General features: G+C 39.5%; 1 protein-coding gene across 1 annotated transcript in view; it reads right to left on the reverse strand.

Moving 5' to 3' along the window:
- Positions 1-23,406, reverse strand: part of mtmr4 (myotubularin related protein 4) — a 61,976-nt gene extending 38,570 nt beyond the window's left edge. The window contains exons 1-2 of the mRNA XM_061963292.2: positions 22,965-23,406; positions 9,365-9,454 (exon numbers count right to left, since the gene is read on the reverse strand). Of these exons, the coding sequence (XP_061819276.1) occupies positions 9,365-9,454; positions 22,965-23,009 (135 nt within the window). The 5' untranslated portion in view covers positions 23,010-23,406. The remainder of the gene's footprint in view (positions 1-9,364; positions 9,455-22,964) is intronic.
- Positions 23,407-24,412: the final 1,006 nt, after the last annotated feature.

A 24,412-nucleotide genomic window follows, 5' to 3' on the forward strand; every position in this document is an offset into this window, starting at 1 on the left:
AAATAATCAAGCGTGAGCATATAGACAAACACTGAAAATCTTTTATTCCGTTTATTTCAGGAAAAAATTGTTCTTAGGGGCATTTGTAATTTAGATATACGATATCTGGAGCAATTGGAAAGTGCAACACTCATACTATTTCCAAAATCAAAGGCAAACTACGAGAAATGTCTTTGTTAGCTCAAATCTCGACTCAGATGAACATCAACAAGTTGTTTGTTGGAAAGTTAGTTCATAACTGAATGAAAAATTTACGTTTGGAAAATCCCATATTTACAGCATTACGTCCATAAATACAAAGGATAACACAATTTGTTTCGATCGTTGACGACACAGAGGCTTGTGTGTGTAGTTATAGGCTTACTGAATAAATGTATTGTTTTTTTATGAATGGTAAACAATAAGAGGCATCTTGCAGTGGAACGTGACACTTTTTACATAACTTCTCTCTTTTAATGTGGCTGTCTATCAGGGTGATTACGGTGAGTAATAATAGTTACTAAGATAGCATAAGGAATCTTCAATTTTTTCCTGGTAAATTTGAATGTGTAGTCTATATGGTGATTGATTTTTCTGCATTGAGCACTAGTACTTCGCTTCAACACGTACATCACAATTTCCACCTTTCAAAATACGAAATTCATGAATGTAGCCATTGGTAAAGTAGTTTAGCCCCCTCTTAAGTGATTGGTGCAGCAGATTTTCAGCATCCGGAAGGAAAGATATGCTCTTTTGTCTAAAATTCAAGCTAGTGATTGCTGATCTTCTGCCATCTTTGACGAAAGGGGAGGACATGACTGTCACTACTCGATCAGTAACGGAAGACCCGATCGGTCCAGGCATGCGCAATGACTACGTCACTTCCATCAAATTGTTTTACGGATGTTATGATCGCGCCCGTCATCCCAGTTACCATGGTTTTGTCTTTTGGAATCTTTATTTGAATAACAATATCTTATAGAAGATTACATGCAAAACAAAACAAACGTTATTTAAGAATACAGGATTTATTTTGAAACCATACAGAAACCTGAACAATGTGCTAAGCAGCCTTAAATGGCAAAGAAACCAATCTATTTATTACTACTACTTACATTAAATACATCAATTCACAATACTGATCATTTACAAGTCTTGTTTTTGTTACACCACAGATATAGAATTAAGTTACAGTAAGTGCGTTGTTAAAAAAAAATCTAAATTTTAAAAAAGAACGTTTGCAGTGGGAGTCAGTGGTGCCCCCGTGCATCATTTATTGCAATCACAGAAAGGTAAAAGTGATTGAAAATGTGGCGATAATCTACCCCCGTTTCATTTTTATATTCTTGTTCCCTTTTACTCCCAGGTTAGCTATTGTTTTTATACTACACATTAATAAAACATTTAAATATCACATAAAATGACGTGGCAGAAGCTCTGTCATAAAATATTGCAAATCTCCGACCGATCGTGTCTTCCAGTACCGTAAACAAGGGGGTCATGCCTTAGTGAGCAAAGTCGGGCGCATCCCCTATTTTGCATCCCGGAATATGTTTGTTTTGTTTTTACTCTGTATTAGGTATGTAAATCTGTTTGTGATGGACGATTCTATTCGCATCACGATATATGGGTTATGATGCGACTCAATAATGATTAATTTATAAAACAATGATTTGATGCTAATTGAGTTAGTGTATGAACAATTAAATTCTATGGTTAACATTTGTTGATGGACACATTCGTTTTCACACCGCAAAAGAACATAAGCATTGCTTCCTGTGCATACGTTCCTTCTCATGTTAGAGGATAAATGGCTCAGACCTTGGCATCAAGTGCTCAGACTTGATCTGGCCAAGCTAACTAAGTCTTTGAGCATAAACGGATGAAAACTACCCGGTTAAGAGGACAAACATCTTCTAAGACAACTGATTAGTTGAATGCCATGAGAATAACAATAACCTGATGAATGAGAACACTCATAAGCACATTAATCTATAAATGTGACATGCTTCCAATATTGTCACAATTGTAAAATAGAACATATATCCCGAAATATGTTAAATAAAGTAAAAAGGCAAACACATGCATTATATTGTATCGTATGCATGTTCGAAATAAACTGAAGTGAACATGTCACATGTCAAATATATTTCTTTTTCACGAGTCAAGTCAAGTCAGTGCCGTCAAAGACGCCCACTGGTTCGAGCCAATGGCTTGACTGGGGGGGCGGGACTTCCGGGACAAGGATAAAAAGTGACGCTTGTTGTGGAAGTGAAAGGTCGTTTTTAATGTTGCAGGAAAGGAGAGCGAGACACGGAGATTAAGCCAGTTGTACGAGAAGGTTGCATGTTGTGAAATAAAGAAAGAAACTGGGAATCTGTCTGAGCTGCCATGACTTCTGATGTTACAATATTGACGGGTCTTGTGGGTTATTATTTGGCGGGCAGCCGTGACTCTCGCGTTGTTTTAAAGATAAAACTGTCTACTAAATGTCAGTCTCGTGCGACACTTGGTCCATGTATCTGCGTTTGTTCTCATCTCCAGTTACGTGAGTAACGTAACAAACGTGTGACTCTTTTCATGGACAACCCTGGCTCTCGTGTCTTTATAAAGACAAAAACCATCAACTGATTTATAGTTTGGCACGATAACCGGTTTATGTGTCTACACTCGATTAACCTAAGATTTCACAGCTGAATCTTATCGATTGAGGGAGCTGCAACCGGCGACCCGGCCGCTTTTCGAACCGGATATCCGGTCGCATCGGTTTATCGTAACAACTCTACTCTGTATAGCAGCCATGAACATTAACATTTGCTGCAATGATGCATGACATTCATCCACCCATTTTCTACCGCTTGTCCCTAATTGCAGGGCCAACACAGATGGACAGGCAACTATTCACACTCACAGTGTAAAGTAAATACACCCTAAAGTGGCAGGAGATATTTCAATGTTAAATAAAGCAAATCACATTCTGAATAAAAAATAACTCCATAGTCTACGTTTGACCTTGTGTTACAGTATTTGAGTTATCGTGTGTTTATATGGGGAAACAATTATAAAAGCACATTTCTTGTCTATAACATTACTATAAAAAAGATCAGTTACAAAATTACATGAGGCTGGCCACAGGAAACATAATTGTTCATTACATGCAAAATATTGAAATTCATAGAGCTTGTACATTTCCAAACAGCTAAAATTACGTAATAAGCAAACGAAAATTGGCATCCCGAAAGTGTACAACTCTTTTTGACAAGAGAGGAGAAATACATTCTTGGGCATAAGCTATATTTATAACATTTGCACACACATCTGTATGTGGAATTAAACTATGGGTTAAAGGGGTGAGATTTAGATTTTTTTCCCCCTTATTTTTAAAACACTTCATTTAGGTCTCCATAACACGTAATGTGAAGTGATGTGAGTTATATTTGTATAGCGCTTTTCTCTAGAGACTCAAAGCGCTTTACATAGTGAAACCCATTAGCTACATCTTTAAGCTACATTCAAACCAATGTGGGTGGCACTGGGAGCAGGTAGGTAAAGTGTCTTGCCCGAGGACACAACGGCAGAGACTAGGATGGGGGAAGCGCGGATAAAACCTTGAACCCTCAAGTTGCTGGCACGGCCGCTCTACCAACCAAGCCACGCCGCCCCACAATGATGATTCTTTGGTGAAACATTTACATGGATTTTGTTTTAGAGACATATTTGTAAGCCATATTTAGTTCCCTTTTAAAACAGCTCGTTTTAAAAGCAAATTAACCCCTCACCACGCCCCCTCCCACTGAGTCGGCATTCGCCTTCATTTGTAGTATGTTTTGTAGTTTTTTTCGTTTTCTAGCTTTTATTGTGCACTTTGGACATCGATAACTGGCACCAGCCATCTGTTTTGAGTGACTTTCCCCACAACACAACATCCCAGATGATATAGCAAAATCAACGGGCGCGATAAGCAGACTATATGCGAGCGGACGAGAGAAAAGAAGCAGACACCATAGACTGCAGGCCTGTAACTATACACTAAGGTTAAACTTATACAGAGTCTGTAACTCTCCAATGCTAAATCCTGGTCATATCCATGTGTAAATTGACAAAATGATTTTATATTCTATATCATGTTAATAATTTCACTACTGCCGCTTTGAACACTTGTAAACGATGTTAAATACATTTTAAATTAGGATAGTGGAGTAACCCTCTCCAACTGCAAGTTCAAAAAGTGAGATCCACGTGGCACATCTGCAACCTCCGCATTCCACCTATGTAGTGGAACAGTGTTTGGTAACACTTTAGTATGGGGAACATATTCTAAGTAACAAAGACTTCATTTAGAGTTATTTGGACACTAGGGGAACATATAAGGGTTAGGGTTACTAATAAACAATAATTCTGAGGTTATTGAGGGAAGACTCTTAGTTAATGGCTTACAGGTTGTACAATAAGGCCATGAAGAATAAGACATTAATAAGTACTTAATAATGACTAATTAAGAGCCAATATGTTACTAATGTGCATGTTAATAAGCAACTAATTAATGGTGAATATGTTCCCCATACTAAATTGTTACCCAGTGGTTTATTGTTTGGATGTTTTGATACTAATAGTTGTTACCTTTTTATATACTTGTACTCTAAAAAGGAGCTTATGCTGCCCATGTGTTTGTAAACGTAGACATGGAAGTCTCATATTTGTTTAACTAGTTATCAAACCACCTAAGCACAGCTGTGAGCGGCTCTTTCACACTGATAACTTGGTTGTGATCTCTTCCCAAACTCTATGCTGTAACATGTCCCTGCATGTGTGGAACAACCTGCAGGCATGTTTTAATCTATGATTCATAATTATTTTGGCGTACCACTAGTGGTATACATACCACAGTTAGGATTGCTGTTCTAGACTAAGCGTCATTTATCAAACACTTATTTTAGTGAATGTCAAGTGCTATAGCAATAGGGTAAGAATGTCAAAACGATGCTGTTACACATTTTTTACACAATTACACATGCAAAAACTTTAGAATGTATTTATTTTAATCAAACTGCTTTTTGGTTTTGGATCAGTGATATTGACTATGTCCATTTAATTTGGAAATATTCTGAAATACGGTTGCTCAACCCCACTGTATCACCTCTGCAAAACGCAAAGAGTTGGGCCCAAGTTATCGGTTTATTTTTGTGCGAGTTTTAAGAGGCCTGCAACAAACAATCATCAAGAACAACAAAATCCTATCAGTTCTTAAAGCTCATTTAGGTCATTGTGAACAATAGGAGTGTCTTGATGCGATACTGATATAAGACATCGATCTGACTGTATTGATCTGATATCGGCCAAAAAAAAAAATAAAAAAATAAACTTGCATCTAAGCTCCGATACAAACGCTTCGATGCAAGCAGTCTTGCAGTGCGTTTACTTGTGCAAAGCTCGAGTCAGTTAATATCTAAATATCCTCCAATAAGCACACACAGTTGGACTTTTCTTGAATGTTTATAATTTACAAAAGGTTAACTTGGTAGGCTATAGGCTACAAGGAGCTAGCAGCTAGGAGTGGACGATGCTGTTATCTACCTGCTGCATCATGCTCACTCTCACCTGGATGGTGGGAGGGGCACTGTGAGGATCATGTTTTTTGATTTCTCCAGTGCCTTTAACACCATTCAGCCAATTCTGATGAGTGACAAGTTGCTCAGGATGGGTGTCAGTTCATCCATTGTCTCCTGGATCACTGATTACTTGTCTGACAGGCCCCAGTTTGTGCGACTGGGGAGCTCCCTGTCGGATACTGTGGTCAGTGGTGTAGGTGCTCCACAGGGCACCGTCCTGTCTCCTTTCCTGTTCACCCTGTACACCTCAGACTTCCAGTATAGTTCCAGGTCCTGCCACCTGCAGAAATACTCTGACGACTCTGCTGTGGTCGAGTGTATCAGAGAGGAACGGGAATTGGAGTACAGGACACTGATCGCTGACTTTGTGGAGTGGTCTCAGGCGAACCATCTGGTCCTTAATGTGGACAAGACCAATGAGCTGGTCATCGACTTCAGGAAGAGAGTGACCACGGTGGAGCCCATCAAGATCCAGGGCCGGGAGGTGGCAGTAGTGGAGCAGTACAAGTACCTGGGAGTCCACTTGAACAGCAGACTGGACTGGAAGGACAACTGCAAAGCCGTTTACAAGAAGGGCATGAGCAGACTCTTTTTCCTGAGGAAGCTTAGGTCCTTTAATGTGTGCAGCAAGCTGTTGGAGATATTTTATCAGTCTGTTGTGGCTAGTGCACTGTACTTTGCAGTGGTTTGTTGGGGGAGCAGCACCAGCAAAATGGACTCAAACCGGATTGATAAACTGATCCGGAAAGCCGGCCAAACTATTGGTACGCAGTTGGAGGCGTTTGTGTCAGTGAGGGACAGGAGGACACTGGACAAACTGCTGGCCATCATAGACAATCCTGCCCACCCACTCCACCTGACAATTGAGGGACAGCGAAGCTCATACTCCAACAGGCTCCTTCAACTTCCTTCCTGCACTGTGCGATTCAAGAACTCCTTCATTCCACACTCCATCCAGCTGTATAATCACTCGCTATACAGCAATAGATGACATCTGCCTATTACCTGACATGTTAGCTACTTCTCTTTGTTTATAATGTCTATTTTCTATTTCCTGCTGGATCTACTCTCTATTTTATGCTGCTGCTGTCACATATACTGTATATACTGTAATATTGTACATGGTCATTGGTATATATTGTATATATGTTATAGACATAATATAATATATCTGTATATATATTATTCTGTACACATATGTATATATGCGTATATATGTTAGATATTTTATCGCTATATTAGTCTATTTATACCTGCATTGTCCTTTCCATCCTTACACTTTCGATCATTGTAACTGAGCTACTGGGTTGAACAATTCCCCTTGTGGATCATTAAAGTTTGTCTAAGTCTAAGTCTATACAACAGCTAACCACACAGTTGCACACAAGCTAGACAAACAATGCTGTAGGTGTCCTAAACTAAACAATATTGCTGTCTAAAACGGCATAAATAAACAGCACAAATAATTATAGTTGTATATTACTTACATATACAAAGTCTCTAAAGCGGAAGTATCCACTTTTCAGAAGTGTATTGGAAAGTATTCAGTAATAAAAGTATCTGCATCATTCAACTTGTGGGTCAACTTATGAGCTTCTATCCATCCATTTCCTACCGCTTGTCCCTTACTGTGCTGGAGCCTATCTCAGCTGTATTCGGGCGGTAGGCGAGGTACACCCTGGACAAGTCGCCACCTCATCACAGGGCCAACACAGATAGACAACATTCACACTCACATTCACAGTTTATTTTAATTAATTATTGTGGCCACCAGGTGTTGCCAAAAACAATGACCAATCCCCTTCAATTTCAAGCCAGCATACGTCCATTTTAGACAGAACTAAATAGGTTAGTGTTTTTCATTAATACCATTGTTCTCGGTTTGGCTAATTTTACTTGATAATTTTTTATATCATTCTACACAAAGATCATTTTTAAATTAAAACTGCGAAAAGCATTGAGCAGGTCCTCAGCCACCTGGCACCGCGGGGTTCACACAAGTCAGCGGGGACGCGTGACACTTCCGATGCCCTGACCCACCACAAAAAAGTTTGGAGGATCAGAGCATGTGTAAGAAAGTTGTGACTGTTATAAATTTCCACCACAAGGTGGCGACCATGGCACCACAGTAGTCATGCAGTTGTGTCCCACCCAGTACCCAGACCCAAAATCAAACATTTCAGGGAGACTGAAGCATGTAAAAGGAAGTTGTGACAGTCATAATTTTTCACCACAAGGGGGCGATAATGGCAGGGCAGCATTCATGCAGTTGTGTCCCCTCCAATATCCCAACCCACCATAAAAAATTTCAGGAAGACCGAAGCATGTGTACGGAAGTAATGTCTGTTATTTTCTACCACACAGGTGCGATGACAGCGCCACTGCTGAAAAACATATGCATTTCACCCAATACGATGACCCTCCATCAAATATTTCAGTAAGATCGGAGCAAATGTAAGGAATGTATTACTGTTATGTTTTCACTAAAAGGGGGCGATAAAGGTCATGCAGTTGTGTCCCACCTAGCACCACAACCCACCATCAAAAATTTCATGAAGATTCACGCATGTCTAAGGAAGTTATGACTGTTATAATTTCCTAATTATATTTTTGAGCTCTAACACGAAGAGGATGAGCAATACGTTTTAGAAGCCGAGTGATGGATGCAGTGTCATTGTGACTGTATAGCATCTGCAGCATTGTTCGGTGCTAAACATACAAATTAACCACGACAAACAAAAATAAAACAAACACTGTAAAATGTCCACTCTCGCCAGGATGCCTACCGACGGGACGCTCACATAACTACGTTAGGATGAAGAATCAATCACAATCCTCACAAAGGGTTAAAAAAAAGTTCCTGCAGGAAGCGTCTTTTAGGGTCTATTTTGCCAACTCGGGGTCGTGCCAGTTAACGTTACATGGCCACATTTGTCTACTAGCAGGTGAGAGATGCATGAATTATAGTCTAGAATTTACTTTTAGCAAGTTTGATACGAAGCAGAAGCAGCCGTCAGCTCAGTGTGTCAACAATAGCAGCATAAGATAACATTACCTCACTGAAATCAATGCGCCGCTGAAATAGTCAGTCTGCATAAGCGCTTATAATAACAAAATCATTCAAATTTGGTTCACTTTCATGTCACGACATGTAAATGAAGTATTGTTAGCACTAACTGGATGTTTTTAGAAAGAGTAGTTCAGTTCAGTTCATGTATTTATTTCATTCATAAAAAAATCAAACAAAAGGAATAAAATTAAAATAAATCAACATAACATTAAAAAGTTAATAATAACAGTTAATTCATGAGCGCAACAGAGGACCCTCGATCTGACTCAATTGTTAGCTATTTATTTACGATTTCGAACACATAAAAAAAGCTAAGACTTACATACGGATTGTGTATGATGAACACCACATCTCTGTCAAAATGTTTGTGTATTTCCAGTATGACTGACCTGATAATATGGCCAAATTGCAGAAGCGGAATATTACAAATGGCATTTTGTGAGGTTAAAATCGTGTTTTCACATACTTTGCAGATTGTAAATTAAATTGGATATAGGTTAATGGATATAAGGAAATACAAATAATATAAAGTTAACTTGTTTTTCCACTTTACTGGTACTACTCAGGAGTGGCAAGAATAATCATACGACGTGAATGTGCCTTAAAATGGGATTTTAATGAAACAATGCATGGCAATTTAGCTTAATTACTTTCCAGAGGGAACTGAACTCAAGAGCAAAGGTTTGATGAATATTGTTGCATTTACCTGAAGACTTGTATCCTCCTTCACCAGTTCCTTTTGGGGGAATAAATCCTTGGCCTTGATGTACTCCAGACTGGGAGGCCCCTCTTCACCCTACAAATACGTAAATGGAAGAAAAAAATATTTAAAACATTATGGAAATAAAACATGACTAAAGGGTCTTTAAAATGTAACTGCAGAGAAAATTGAAATCATATAGTACTACACTACATAAGGAGCAATGGATGGGTCATGGAGGTTGAAAGAATGTGAGGATAAATCAAACAAAAAGTTAATATTCCGAGTTAACATACCTTTTCTTAACAGAGTGGTTGGCCTTTGATGTGTAATACATGGTGGAAAATTGCACAAAGTGCACTTACTAACACTCATACATTACAAAAGAGATTAACAATTGACTAAGTGAAAACAAAAATTCTATATAAAATACAGCACGGAACTTGCGGTTATGTCAGAGAGACAGGAAAAGCAGTGAGGGAAAAATGTTGCATACTCATCATTTTTGAACACTTGACTATGCTCAAGCCTTGCATTGACTTAAAGGGGTCGTATTATGCAAAACCAACTTTTATTACCTGTTGGTAACTGGTTTTCTGTATTTGGATCTCCGTAACGCATGGCGGAGATAATACAACAGTTTTGCCTTCTTTCCAACATTTCTAATAAAAAGTAGTGTATAGTTTTAACTTGTATCGGTCAGTAGACTCCATTTGAAAGCGCTAAAAACTAAACATGGCTGACAAGGTGGCGATGCAGTCAAAGAAGGTTTGGCTTGCAGGAGGCCTTTGGCTGGTAAATAAGACTGCCCAAAAACAGTGCATTCTGAAGAGACAGTCAGAAAACAGCTTAAAGATGGTCTGTAAATCATGATCTATGCGAAATGACCAAAGCAACACATTACATGTTATGTACCGCAAGGAAGTGTTGTAAATTTAAAAGAAAATCATAATATGACCCCTTTAAATTAAATTACATTGTCTGAAACCCATACTGAGAGTATTAAAAGCAAACTGACCAGATGAATAACATCCTATTATTTTAATCATTATACAACTATTACACATAAGTATATGTTAAAAGAAGGGTGTGAAAAGTAAATATAACCAAAACATGAATTTTTAGTGCATTTGAAAAGTGTAACACCTTTAAGTAATGGGTCAGACCCTTTTTTTAAATTCAAAATTTCTGGAAAACATAAGCCTCTGTACTGTTCAAAAAATGTATTTGTTTTTCCAGAGTGCATAGGACAAAAGGATTAAGTGTTTGGATGGTATTCAGTCCAAAAAATTAACATTCAGTCAATTGAAGAATGTACGTTGGTGTAAATGTGGGTATAAGTAGTTTTATGCCTCATCTCTCGGATTGATTAGTAATCAACTCAATCGTACACACTCTTTAAAGCAAGGCTTTACGGTATTTTTCGGACCATAGGGCGCACCAGATTAATATATTCAGGTCTATTTTTATACAAAAGGCGCACGGTTTTACAAGCGAATTAAAAGGGGTCATATTCAGAATTTTTTTTTTTACATTTAAAACACTTCCTTGTGGTCTACATATCGTGTAATAGTGCTTCTTTGGTCACAATGTTACATATATTATGTTTTACATACCATCTTTAAGCTACTTTCTGACCGTCTCTCCAGAATGCACCATTTTGTGGGTGGTATTATATACGTGGCTCCACATCGACAGCCTTCTCCCTTTCATCTTTGTTGTACCAGTAGTTTTAGCGCTTCCAGAATAAATCTACTGACAGATATCTTGTAAGTTCAAACTATACGCTACAGTACTTTGTATTAGAAATGGCAACAGCGGAGGGTGAATGTCCCAATACAAGAGGATACAGAAAAAGGAGCTTATGGACTACGGCGCGGCGTACAATGGCAGACGCGCGCGCATTTTCGGGATTTATGCAGATCCCAAATACACAAAGGAGAGTACCACTAGCTAAGAAAAGTTGGTTTTGCATAATATTGCAAAACAAAACGCCAGATGATATGTTTCATAATAGGTGCCATTATGGGGTCACACACCATAATAAGCCATAATGCACCGACAATCCATAAAGGGGTGCGGCTTCATAGCTTACCAAAGTCATACTAAAACAATTTGACAGATTTTTGAGCACTGTGTGTAATGTTCTATATGAAACATCAACGTTTTGTTGTTTGCTTACCGGTACTTGCTAACGTCATTTACTGAACACGTATCAACCTGCAGTTCACACGTATGTCTCAGAGCTGTGTATAGAGAGAGAATGGCCAACTTGGTTTCAAAGTTGGTTGCAAATTTGACTCCCAGTAGTCACGTAAGGGGCTTTATTATTTAGGAGATTTTCTTGCCATACTCTCTCTGATTGGTCAAAACCCCCTCACATGACTGCAGGGTGCTATGTTTGCAACCAACTTTAAAACTGAGTTGTATAGACTCTCTCTATACACGGGTCTCTGACGTGAGACTCTGCCAGGCGTTCCCAGAAAACCTCACTATGCGTTTGGGCTTTCCAGGTCTGTCCGGCATCCTCCCCCACGATCAAATGATAGACCCACAAGCTCGATCATCGAACAGCGTATGCTGTCTGCCATGATACACGCTTGACATGCTGCGTGTATCATGAACAATCACTCGATGGACAGTTGTCTATTTGGTCCAGCTGGCCAGGTATGTTTTTCCGGTTAATTATGGGTAAGCATGTCATTTGTGTCGAAATAGCTTGGCTGCAAGTTCCACATTTTGCAGCTTTGATTCACATTCACCTCTCTCTGTCGGCTTTCGTCTGCTCCAACATCTCACTCTTCCTTTGTGCTGGCTTCTATAAGCAGTAGATCATCCTCCATATATTCAGATCCAAAAAGATAAGGTTGTGAATCCTCATTTGTCCAAAAATAGTCTTTTTTTTACCGTTTTATTGTGACTTTATGGTTTCATACTTCATTTATTCATGTATTTCAGGCATGAACAACAAAAAAGTACAATGTAGACAACACAGAATAACAAATTAAATTGATGTCAGTCTTCATTGTTTGTTACCAAGTCTGCCATGATTAGAACACACACAAGCATTTGTATCCGGAAGTAAGAACACACATTGTCGGCCGTACGCAGCTATGGAAACGGAAATAACTGCGCCGAAGAATTAGTTCCGATTAAAATGACCAAAATCAGGTAAATATTGCACACATTACATATTGTTATGTCTGTTACTACATTATATGTAGAATTGCACTGTGTATACAAACGTTGACGTTTTTAAGTTGTTTTATAGGGCTTTGAAAGCTACAACGGTGACTCCCATTTGCCACCGCCACATCTTCCTAGCATTTATCATCATTAAAAGAAAAGGCGTGTGTGTTTTTGTCTCTTATAATGATTGTGAACGATAGGCAACATTCCAAAAAAAAGTGCAGTTCCCCTATAAGGGCAAAAAACAAATGATTTAAATCAGTGCCAATGGTAGGAAATTTTTAAAATATTTAATTGATACTGTTACACCGCCACACTGGGTTTTTTCAGATTTAAATTGTGATCAAAAATGTAATCATTAAATTATTTCGAAAATTTGAAGTAAATATAAGGATTGGTATGACCAACACTGCCCCTGTAACTACTTGGTATTGGATAGATACATAAAAGATACATACATTTGTAGTATCGCCCAAAACTAAGAAAACAGAAGAATAAGCGCTTATTATATTTTAACAGAAACATACACTTCTGTTAAAAGATAAGTTAGAAAACAAAGTAACCAATAAATGAGCCAGTCGATTAATAATTTTGAGAAAATACAACTTCAAATTATGCAATATATTACCGCATACGTCAGCCGCAAAATTGGGGGCCTTTGTAACCTGTATTTAAAATGGTTCTATTATAATTTATATACCAAATAATATTTTGTAATATATATCATTATCGTAGGAGGCTGCAGTATTATCGGGATATTGATTTTAGGCCATTTTGCCCATCTCTACTTACTACTATTTGTTGTTTTGGGGATTTTGTAATTTGTTCTGATACTCAGTGGCCTAGTGGTTAGAGTGTCCGTCCTGAGATCGGTAGGTTGGGAGTTCAAACCCCGGCCGAGTCATACCAAAGACTATAAAAATGGGACCCATTACCTCCCTGCTTGGCACTCAGCATCAAGGGTTGGAATTGGGGGTTAAATCACCAAAATGATTCCCGGGCGCAGCCACCGCTGCTGCCCACTGCTCCCCTCACCTCCCAGGGGGTGATCAAGGGTGATGGGTCAAATGCAGAGAATAATTTCGCCACACCTAGTGTGTGTGTGACAATCATTGGTACTTTAACTTTAACTTTTACTCACTGGTACAAGGATGAAGGAATTAGGACTCTAAATGTAACTCCAAGCTGTCCTCACATAGCTAACGAAAGAATGGTACAAAGGTTAACGTCTCAAAAAGGAAGAACTGGTCTCAGATTTTATATTTGTGGCTTATTAATATTTACAATCAGCTACACATTAGTTACACATCCTCTTGCCAAAGTTCCCCTCATCGATGGATAGAACAACTCAAGTGGCTCCCTATTCTTCACTTCCTTTTTTTTAGGCCTGGCCCCTACATTTGTAAACACTTTTTGACACAGACTTAAAAAAAACATTGAACTTGTCTGCCCTTTTGCTATAAAGAGAGTGAAAAATTCTTAATCAGGGCTCACTTTTGCAGAAGCTCACTTTTGTGGAAGCCCACACGTGATGATGATTGTACGCAATACTGACTGATTGACAATGCTTTTTTGGGAGTGAGACCAATGCTCTAACATTTACCTGTGACCATTTTTAAATAAATATTTGTGAAATCTTCCAGATGACACAACATTTGATTGTTCAACAAAAGAGCAGGGGTAAAGAGTCTAACATCGTGGAAAGATGTGCAACGTCAACTTTGTGATTTCACCTGAGAACTCGTCAGAGAGGACCTGCTACACCCGGATCATGCTCGGCAGTTTGAGCCACCAGCTGGCATTGACGTATTTGTTTTTGGAAGGGAATAAAGGTTACCTTTGTGTGCAAGGCAGAGGTTATCAAAAGCTCTTAATGTTAAATCCTCTCCAAACACAATAATTGAGCAGGTCTGCATGAATTCAATCTCAAGTCTTTAAATCTTAATGAGTACTCCAGCATCTGGCTTTGTCCTGACCTTTGTGCTGCTTTAACTTTTCAACACCTTTTACTGGATTCTGTTACAATGAAACCTCTTTGATAAGGCACTCTGAGAGGCTTAAATTAAAATTGAACCAGGAGTACAACATTTGTGTGGTCGATGCTAGTGTTGTATCAAGGATATATTATTTTGGTTGGTGCTTCTAAACATGTACAATCTAAAAATAAATAGTGAGGAAAGGTTACACAAGTTATCATGGATGCTTTACTTCTGTCATAAATTCTACAGAACAAGTCAGATGTAAGATGCCATTGTTTGACAAGATTAAAGAGTATGGGACACCACAATTTCCCTTTCAAGAGAAACACAAATATGGAGCACAGCTGGCCTGGCAAAGTTTTTTGCTTCGTCACTGCTGTCAGCCTCTGCACCCTCCCCCACTTCTGTTCAAGCTGAAATTAAAGTGCCCCACCAGACAGGCCCATGCATACTGTATAAGCATGAGACTGCATGCACTTTGTAAAATATCAGAATTATGGCTGAGAGCACATCTAATGCAGTGATAGGCTGATAAAGGTGAGAACAGCTAGAACAGCTGATTGTGCAAATCTGATGTAGTAAAATCAGAGAAAATGTGAATGTGAAAATGTATACAGCACTTTGGAGGGTATTCTCATAGGAAAACTAAACTTAAATATGAGTCAGTAAAAACACAACAAAAAACATGCTATACTAAAATGCAACAGAGCAATAGGAAAATTGGGAGAAAACACTTGCACAGGCTCCAAGAATGAGTGTCTCGTTGCCATGGCGACAGCAATCGCTTCATGTTTAAGCTTTTGGAAACAATTTTCTCTCCTTACTCAACAGATTATTTACTAAATCTGGCTAACGCTTTGTCTGAGAACAAGGAGATTAAAGAACTACTATCTAATGCACAGTCTACCTTGTGAAAGTGTGCAGTACAACCTTGTATATTTCTGAAAGGCAACGCTGCAAAGATTGAATCAGGCAGAAGGTTTGGCACATATTGTAATATAAAAAGTGTCAGACTGCAGGTTAGAAGGAAAAAAGTGACAAGAGCACAAAAAAAACAGTCAAGAAGAGCAGGTCCTGCTGCAGACTACTTAATGGGTCCTTTTTCTCGCAATATAAATATTTTATAGATCAGTGTTCTGAAGGTTCGGTCCAATTATAGTCTTATAATTTCAGCTATACAGTATGTGGACAAGAGCTGAGGAAACTGGAGGGTGGTTTGAAACAGTATTAGGCACAGAAATCATCTTTCACAACAATCATAGAACCTTTGTATCTGTACACTCACTAAAATAAGAAAAACAGCTAGTCACCTTGAAAATTGTGATAGCTAAAAGAAGGCCTTCAGGGAATTTTTTTTTTTTATTATACAATGTCAATTAACAGTGGTTAAATAATGTATGGCCAAACGGTTCAAGTCAGGCGTGTTGAAAAATGTTCCATCAAGGACCACATAAAAAAAAATGATGCAGGGGAACCACTTTGATATTGTTCACTAAACTGAAACCAATCCATATAAGCCATTACTCAGTAATCTATCATAGCTTTGTGTTGCAGTTAAAGTACTGTAATACAGACCTGGTAAGACATTTAACAAGCACAGTCCCATTTTGTTCGAAATGCACGTCATGCTGAGAAAGAAAGTTTGTTATAGGGGGAGGAGCGAGCCAGCAAAGCATACACTGGTGCCTCGACTAAGGAACATAATCCAAGCTTCACAGACTGAACTCAGAACTGAAATGCGACAAAATTCTTACCTCAAGAGCAACAAGTGCCAAGTATGAAAAATGCATGTTGTGTTGGCAGGTCTGGTATTATCTAATAATATGCTAGTATTAGAAAGGCTGTTTGCAACTTGTTCAAAGTAAAACATTTTGAACCAAACAATGCAACAAGACCCACACCACCTAGCTTATGATACCATTAGTTGTTTAAGAGAATAGATTTAATAAACACGTCTATATTTGTCACAACTACAAGTTCAATCATCCATCCATTTTCTACCGCATTTCCCTCTCGGGTTTGCGCACTCACACTTACATTCACACACTAGGGTCAATTTAGTGTTGCCAATCAACCCATCCACAGGTGCATGTCTTTGGAGGTGGGAGGAAGCTGGAGTACCCGGAGGGAACCCATGCAGTCACAAGGAGAACATGCAAACGCCATACAGAAAGACCTTGAGCCCGGGAATGGAACCCAGGACATAGGACCTTCGTTGAACTTTGTAAAAACACTTCCATACAGACAGAATGAAATATTGGCTTTGATTGGCTTTATTTTTTTGTGTTCTGTACACACGCGCATGAAGGAGTAAACGAGCAGAGGATTTAAAAACAGCTGCAAGGGCCACCGAGCAGAGTTTAAACAGGTGAGTGAGACTATAAATCAATTGAAACACTTGCAGTGCCCTGTAAGCATTTATGTCGCCGTGATGAACAGCAGCTTTAATGAAATGTTAAGTTGTTTAAGTTTTAAGTAAACATACAAGTTTCTGTTTTTGAAATTATTTTGTTGTCTAATACACAGAGAGGCTGTACAGCCCAGGCTGCTGACCCTCGCAACACAACCTTGGATAAGTGGAAGAAGATGGATGGATGGATGGATGGATGGTTACTGTGACCAAAATTATCAGAGTTATAATCATTGCGGTATACAGGTAAAAGCCAGTAAATTAGAATATTTTGAAAAACTTTATTTATTTCAGTAATTGCATTCAAAAGGTGTAACTTGTACATTATATTTATTCATTGCACACAGACTGATGCATTCAAATGTTTATTTCATTTAATTTTGATGATTTGAAGTGGCAACAAATGAAAATCCAAAATTCCGTGTGTCACAAAATTAGAATATTACTTAAGGCTAATACAAAAAAGGGATTTTTAGAAATGTTGGCCAACTGAAAAGTATGAAAATGAAAAATATGAGCATGTACAATACTCAATACTTGGTTGGAGCTCCTTTTGCCTCAATTACTGCGTTAATGCGGCGTGGCATGGAGTCGATGAGTTTCTGGCACTGCTCAGGTGTTATGAGAGCCCAGGTTGCTCTGATAGTGGCCTTCAACTCTTCTGCGTTTTTGGGTCTGGCATTCTGCATCTTCCTTTTCACAATACCCCACAGATTTTCTATGGGGCTAAGGTCAGGGGAGTTGGCGGGCCAATTTAGAACAGAAATACCATGGTCCGTAAACCAGGCACGGGTAGATTTTGCGCTGTGTGCAGGCGCCAAGTCCTGTTGGAACTTGAAATCTCCATCTCCATAGAGCAGGTCAGCAGCAGGAAGCATGAAGTGCTCTAAAACTTGCTGGTAGACGGCTGCGTTGACCCTGGATCTCAGGAAACAGAGTGGACCGACACCAGCAGATGACATGGCACCCCAAACCATCACTGATGGTGGAAACTTTACACTAGACTTCAGGCAACGTGGATCCTGTGCCTCTCCTGTCTTCCTCCAGACTCTGGGACCTCGATTTCCAAAGGAAATGCAAAATTTGCATGGTTGGGTGATGGTTTGGGGTGCCATGTCATCTGCTGGTGTCGGTACCTGTAGTTGAATGGGCTCAAAAAGTACTTAAGTTTTTTGGGGTTTTTTCAATAACCAAAATAAATTGTGGGGTTCTACTCCGTACAGAGGTCTTTGAATGCACCGTAAAAACACCTTCGTCTCATATTCCTTTTAAGTATAGCTCGATCACTCTGGTCTAACCCTGTTTTTCCACTGGATGCGTACCAATCCCCACCGTTGTTTTGTTGCAGCTCTGAGGACTTTTTACAAGATCCCTCGAATCCGTGAGTGAATCATGTGATAAGGTGAGTTGTAGTAAAGCAAACCACAAACAGTTTATTGTGTCCTTCCAGAGGAGCAGAAGCAAATATACTTGGTCCTGCCATTAAAGCCTGCTGAATGGCAACCCCGCAGAACGTTTCGAGCTTTGCCATGCATCAATACCAACCGGCTGGCGTCTGTGATGGCACTGACTTGGCTTGCGGAAAAGACAAAAGTTTTGCCTTGCAGAATGACAGCTTTATTTCTATATTTGTAGCCAAAAACTCAGTAACATCATCCCTTGCGAGCGTTGTTCACACACACGCACACGCATCTCATTCAACTCTCCCTAATCATTCCCTTGACATGCCCATAAAATGCCTGTAAAATGATTACTGAAAACCTTTGACAAGTTGACAGTATGTCCATTTCCCGCCTATAAGCACGGTTCCAAGTGTAAAATACGATTCGCCTTTACAACAGAGTATTTTATTTTGAAAGTAAACCGGATAATTTATTTTCTGTTTGTGCAGGACTTGACCTGTCCAACAGAAGCAGATTTTAGCTAAATTAAACCGCTGTGTTGTGGCGACTGTCAAATATAGAAGCTCTGCATATATTTAGCGCAGGGACAGGGACTTCATGTTGGTACCGTTCCCCAGGCGGTGGAAGATGACACACTGACTTGAATTACAACGAAAAAAGTCCCGCTGCCATTACGCATCCAGTGGAACTCTGGGGTAAGAGAGCACAGCATGTAGGTTTAATGTGCTCAATTGAATAGTTTAGTTGCTCAGAAAGCAAAGGGTTTTAATTAGGGCTGTCAAAGTTAACGCGATAACTATAAATTTCAATAACGGCACTAATTTTTTTAACAGATTAACACACACGTGTCCTTTTAGACCCTCGGAACGTGCCGTAGCAGAAATTGCCAAAAGGAAGTCTACCTCATAGAAATTGCAGGTTCAAAGCCATGGCAAGTTGTTCTCCAGACAAGAAAGGACTCTTTTTCGCCGTGAGAAGAGGCGACATCCCTGCAGAAATGTCTGCTGCGTGCTTCGTTCAGAGGTGGGTGGTGCCTCACTTCAGTGTTTAGATTACGGTTAAAGTGCAGCAATAACATAACATTTAAATTGTTACTGTGACTGATTTGGTAAGTAAGATGACATTATAGCTCAACAGAAATCAAAGACGGTCGGCGGGAAGTCAAAAGAAGACTTTTTCATTGCAAACAGTCAATCCAACATCAAAACATGTCAAGACACTTTCCCAAACCAATCACACACTTATCTGGCTTCAAAATAAAAGCGCTACGCTATACAGCCGGTTTAACTATATTTACAAAATAAAAATGTCTTGCATTACGATCATGCTTTGTCACTGGGAATGGGCACCGGACCCGGTACTTTATTGGCACCGACCGAAACCAGCCGGTACTACCGGGCACCGATTCACGTAAGATCCAACGGTGCCATATTTCGGTGCCTGCGTTGTGCGTAACGTCACTTCTGTTTAAATTAGCACTTGTGAGTGGAGAGTACTTGCTCACACACACGGGCTGGGCGATATGGCCTTTTATTTCACACACACACACACACACTCACTCACTCACTCACTCACTCACTCACACACAGGGCGCTATGGCCTTTTATTAATATCTCGATATTTTTAGGCCATGTCACAAAACACGATATATATATCTCGATGTTTTGCCTTAGCCTTGAATTAACACTTAATGCATATAATCACACCAGTATGATGATTCTCTGTGTCTACATTAAAACATTCTGGTTTAATCTGCATTAATATATGCTCATTTTAAACTTTCATGCAGAGAGGAAAATCACAACTAAGTCAATTTACCAAAACTGTATTTATTAAACAGTTATTAAGCAGTGGCACAAACATTCATGTAATTTCCAAAACAGAAAGTGCAAGATTGTCAGAGACATTTTAAAACTAAGCTATTAGTGCACTTTTGTGCATGATGTCACTAAGATGACAAATCAAAACACTAAAGTAAAGTGCACTTTATGTATAGAACGCCACGACAAAAGTTAAAAACAAATAAAGTGCACTTTTGTGCATAATGTCACACAAGATATTTCAATACCTGTTAAATAAAAATTAGCTGCATAATAGGAAATCAAATAGTGTATGTCCTTCGCTATGTGGTAAGTTCCTGCGGACGTTATCTCCTTCTGTTGTTGACTAGTTTTTTCATACGGTGTTGATGTGGAAATGGTTGCTTCGGCATTTTGTGGGTGTGGCACAGAACGGAGACGTTGACATGCGGAGTTTCAAGCACTCTTCATTCTCTAGCGGGTGACTTTTCAAATGATGCTACAAATTAGCAGTAATGCTACTTTTTGTAGCAACGCTTTTGCCGCATATTTGACATTACGGTTGTCTGTTTAACATATTTCCGCTTGAAGCCAAACCACCGCCAGACGATGGACCCTGTGCTGTTTTTCTTGGGAATTAATTATTCCTTCATTTGTTACCAGATTGGCACCTTCTTTCTCTCGTATTACCACTCGCACCACTCCGCTAGCATCACAGCTAACATTACCCATGCCGCTGACTGTCTGCTCGGCGAGGGCGTATGTCGTTGCACGCGCGACAGTATGTGACGTATGTAAGAAGATGTGCTTGTTTTATGTCTCTGTGAGAAGGAGAGACAAGAGTGAGAAACGCCTGTAGTGCAACGCCCGCAGCTAAAAACAACTGTGTGAGAACGTATACTCGAATATCACGATATAGTCATTTTCTATATCGCACAGAGATAAACCCGCGATATATCGCCCAGCCCTAATTAATATATATATATATATTATTATTTTTTTTTTCTATTTTTTACTCCATCTTCTTTTGCCCATTTGTCTTCAACTTCATTGCCTTAATTGCCTCCATGGACCCCCAGCACATATTTTCCAGATGGAAAAAGAAAGGAGTACAGGGAGCCGGGTTTTATTTTGTGCAATGCTAAGAAAATAACACTGCATTGTTGTAGTTAAATGTTTTTATGTTGAAGAAAATTGCAAAACAACTACAAACATGTTCTATACAAATAATTGGATATTGTTTTGATATATTTGATCGATCGATACAGAGAAATAAATATGTTGAATTTAAACAGTTTAAGATGTCATTATTACACAAATAAACATGTTTTACCACATGAACACACACGGAAGTACCGAAAATTGGTACACATGAGTACCAGCATCGATTCCCATGTACTTGGAACAGATTCAAATGTGAACGGTACACATCACTATTTGTCAGAGATGTTTTGTAATGTTATTCTGTGATATTTGCACCTAAAGTAATGCTAGTACATCAGTTGAGGAATATGGGGGCGGGATTTTTCTGGCTGGCTGAAATAGTGTAAATTATTTTATAACATGTTCTGGTCAAGTCCTTAATTACAGAATAATTAGCAGGCGAAATATTACATTTTATTAATTAAAAGAGAAGGTTGAAACATTGTCATTTAGCAATATGAAGACCATTAACTTGTACAACATGTAATGTACAGAATATCAGAAGCATGTATTCAGGTAGAAATATCACAGATTAGAGCTGGGATAGGTAAATATAACAATCATGTCCTATGATGAACAGATACTTACTGTTTATGTTCCTTAAGCTTGTAATAATGAATAGCAAGGTAAACCTTAGCCTTTCCACAAAAGCATTTTATTAGTATTTAACCTTTAACTCACCATGGCTATGTCAAGTCATTCTGCTGAAATTATTACAAGAGTTATAGTTGTTATAGTTATACAATAATTATCATAGTTGTTGCTGTTGATTAAAACAATGCAACAATCAGCACTCGTTTTTTGCCCTGTTGAGTCTTTACATGTTTAGGAACAGTTGGAGATACAGTACTTGTTAAAAACATTTTCAGTGGTTGTTTGCCAGCACCATTTTAACGGTGCATGCCGGAGAACAAATAAAAACCTAAATTGAGAAAAAAAAAGGAATTAGAAGGTCTTAGGAAGTATCAGAACAGTATCAAAGTGAGAATATGGTGGGAGTACTAGTTAACTCTAAGGTGACCTGCACTCTCTCAGCTAATCACACAGACATTAGGGCTGAGGCAGCCATTTCTTCTTTATAGTACTCTGCAACCTTTTCACCACTATGACCCCAAGATAGAAAATAAGTGAACCACCTGTTCTATCAGTCTTCCTCATTAATATCCTTGGGTATCCTGACACCAGTAACACTGCTCAGTACTGCAGAGAATGCACTTCAGCACTAAGACTGACAGAGCAAGGTGCTTAATCCTAGCAGCACACATTTTATAGCTTGCCTCTTGACATCCAATCAGAAACTGCATGGTGCCAGCTCTCGTCCACACAACACAATAGAGTTGAAAATGAAAATAAATAAAAGTAGCTTTTAATTGTCATCAATCTCATCTCAAAGACTTTTAGAGAGAGCCTGCATTGATTACTTAATAACTGCAGCGCTCACGAGGATCAAGCAGCAGCACCAACCCCCTCCCCTTTATGATAGGCAGGCAGGCCCACTAGCAAGTTTGGTTGTCGAGGGTGTTGATGTACAGCCATCACAAAAAAATCTAAAAAATAAAAATAATAATAATAATAATAATAATATGAAGCCATTTTAAAAGCTTGTGAATGAAGTGAACTTACAAAGCAGTTGAGCATGGAGCAGGACACCCTTCCTACACCGCTCATGTCGAGGAGACGAGGGGCTGTGCCTGGGCGACACGCAGCCTACAGAGGAGCAGCACAACCAGAGCACGAGGAGCCGGCATCACGATTCTTCCCCTCAACAGGCGCTGCTTCAGCCCTCTTCTGCTAAAACAACCCCAGCATGCCTCCCCCTCAGCACTACCTCTCTCTTCAGAAGTGCTACAGGACAACACGCTGGTTCGGGGTTCTTAAAATTGGGGACCCACCACGCCTTCTCCCCCCACCCCAACACGGATGTGCGAGGACAGCCCTTGTTGCACAGCTGAGAGACGCCCAATAATCCGTAAAGATGCAAATAAGCACAACAGTCCACCTGGTCAGCTGGAGGAGGGGAAAAAACGAAAAGATGACTGCAGCTGTGCCCTGTGCTGTAGTAAATAAATGCAGGGGGAAAACACGAGGAGAGTGATGGAAAGATGGGAAGGCAGAGGGAACTGCCAGCCAAGCTCCGCCTACTGTATTAGCATCAACATCCATCTCTCATATTCACACACTCAAATTTCCCCTCCATTCTCTCTCATCTCTATACTCCTCCCCCACTCCTTGCTTGCTCATCCTTCACCGAAATCTCAAATATGCTTCTACCTCTGCAACAAGGGAAGGTAGTGCTCATTGTACGACAGCCCACAGGCGCAAAGAAAATGCTCTGGCACACAAGCATGTGCCAAATGACATACGCTGATCGGGAATCACACACGCACTCACACAACTGACGGGAAGGCTGTGCTTAAAAAGGAAAATCCCATCCCCATAAATAGAGCACAGCGGTTGGACATCGGCACAAAATCTTTTCACGTACAGCACGTGATTTTTGGGAAGGCGGCAGTTGTGTTGCAGAGGATAGGAAGGGGAGGGGGGCTCTTGAGGAAAGTGATTCTATGCGGTGATGTTCAGTGACACAGCATTCTACAGACACCAGGTCGTGCTGTCCCTAGCTAAAAGTGGCGGCTGGGAAATTTTTGACAAGTTCCTCTTCTGAAAAGCATAATATTTCAGTGGAGTATATACAGTATATCTTACCCAACAACATAGGAGGACACCTAGCACTAATCGGTCACCTACCCCCGACCACACCCCCACCGCCGCATTGGCAGTCGTGACAGCCATTAGCCTTCAGCTGAATGACCCCTGCATTATGTAACACACAGGACATAGGGAGCATACACTATGTATAATACAGCCTAAACACAACATAACATTTATTTAGAGGAGGTGTGACCGTGCCCAAAGTCACTGACATTGTGTGTTGCAGTTTGATTTAGTTTTTAAAAAGGGATAAGCTGTACTTTTTTTCTGCGCTTTGTACCCTGTGGCTTATAAAACGGTGGGGCTAATTCATGGATTTTTCTTCGCTAGCGGCTATAATTCAACAAATAATTATCAAC

The sequence above is a fragment of the Nerophis lumbriciformis genome, linkage group LG09, assembly GCF_033978685.3.
Source record: "Nerophis lumbriciformis linkage group LG09, RoL_Nlum_v2.1, whole genome shotgun sequence".
Classification (NCBI taxonomy): Eukaryota; Metazoa; Chordata; class Actinopteri; order Syngnathiformes; family Syngnathidae; genus Nerophis; species Nerophis lumbriciformis.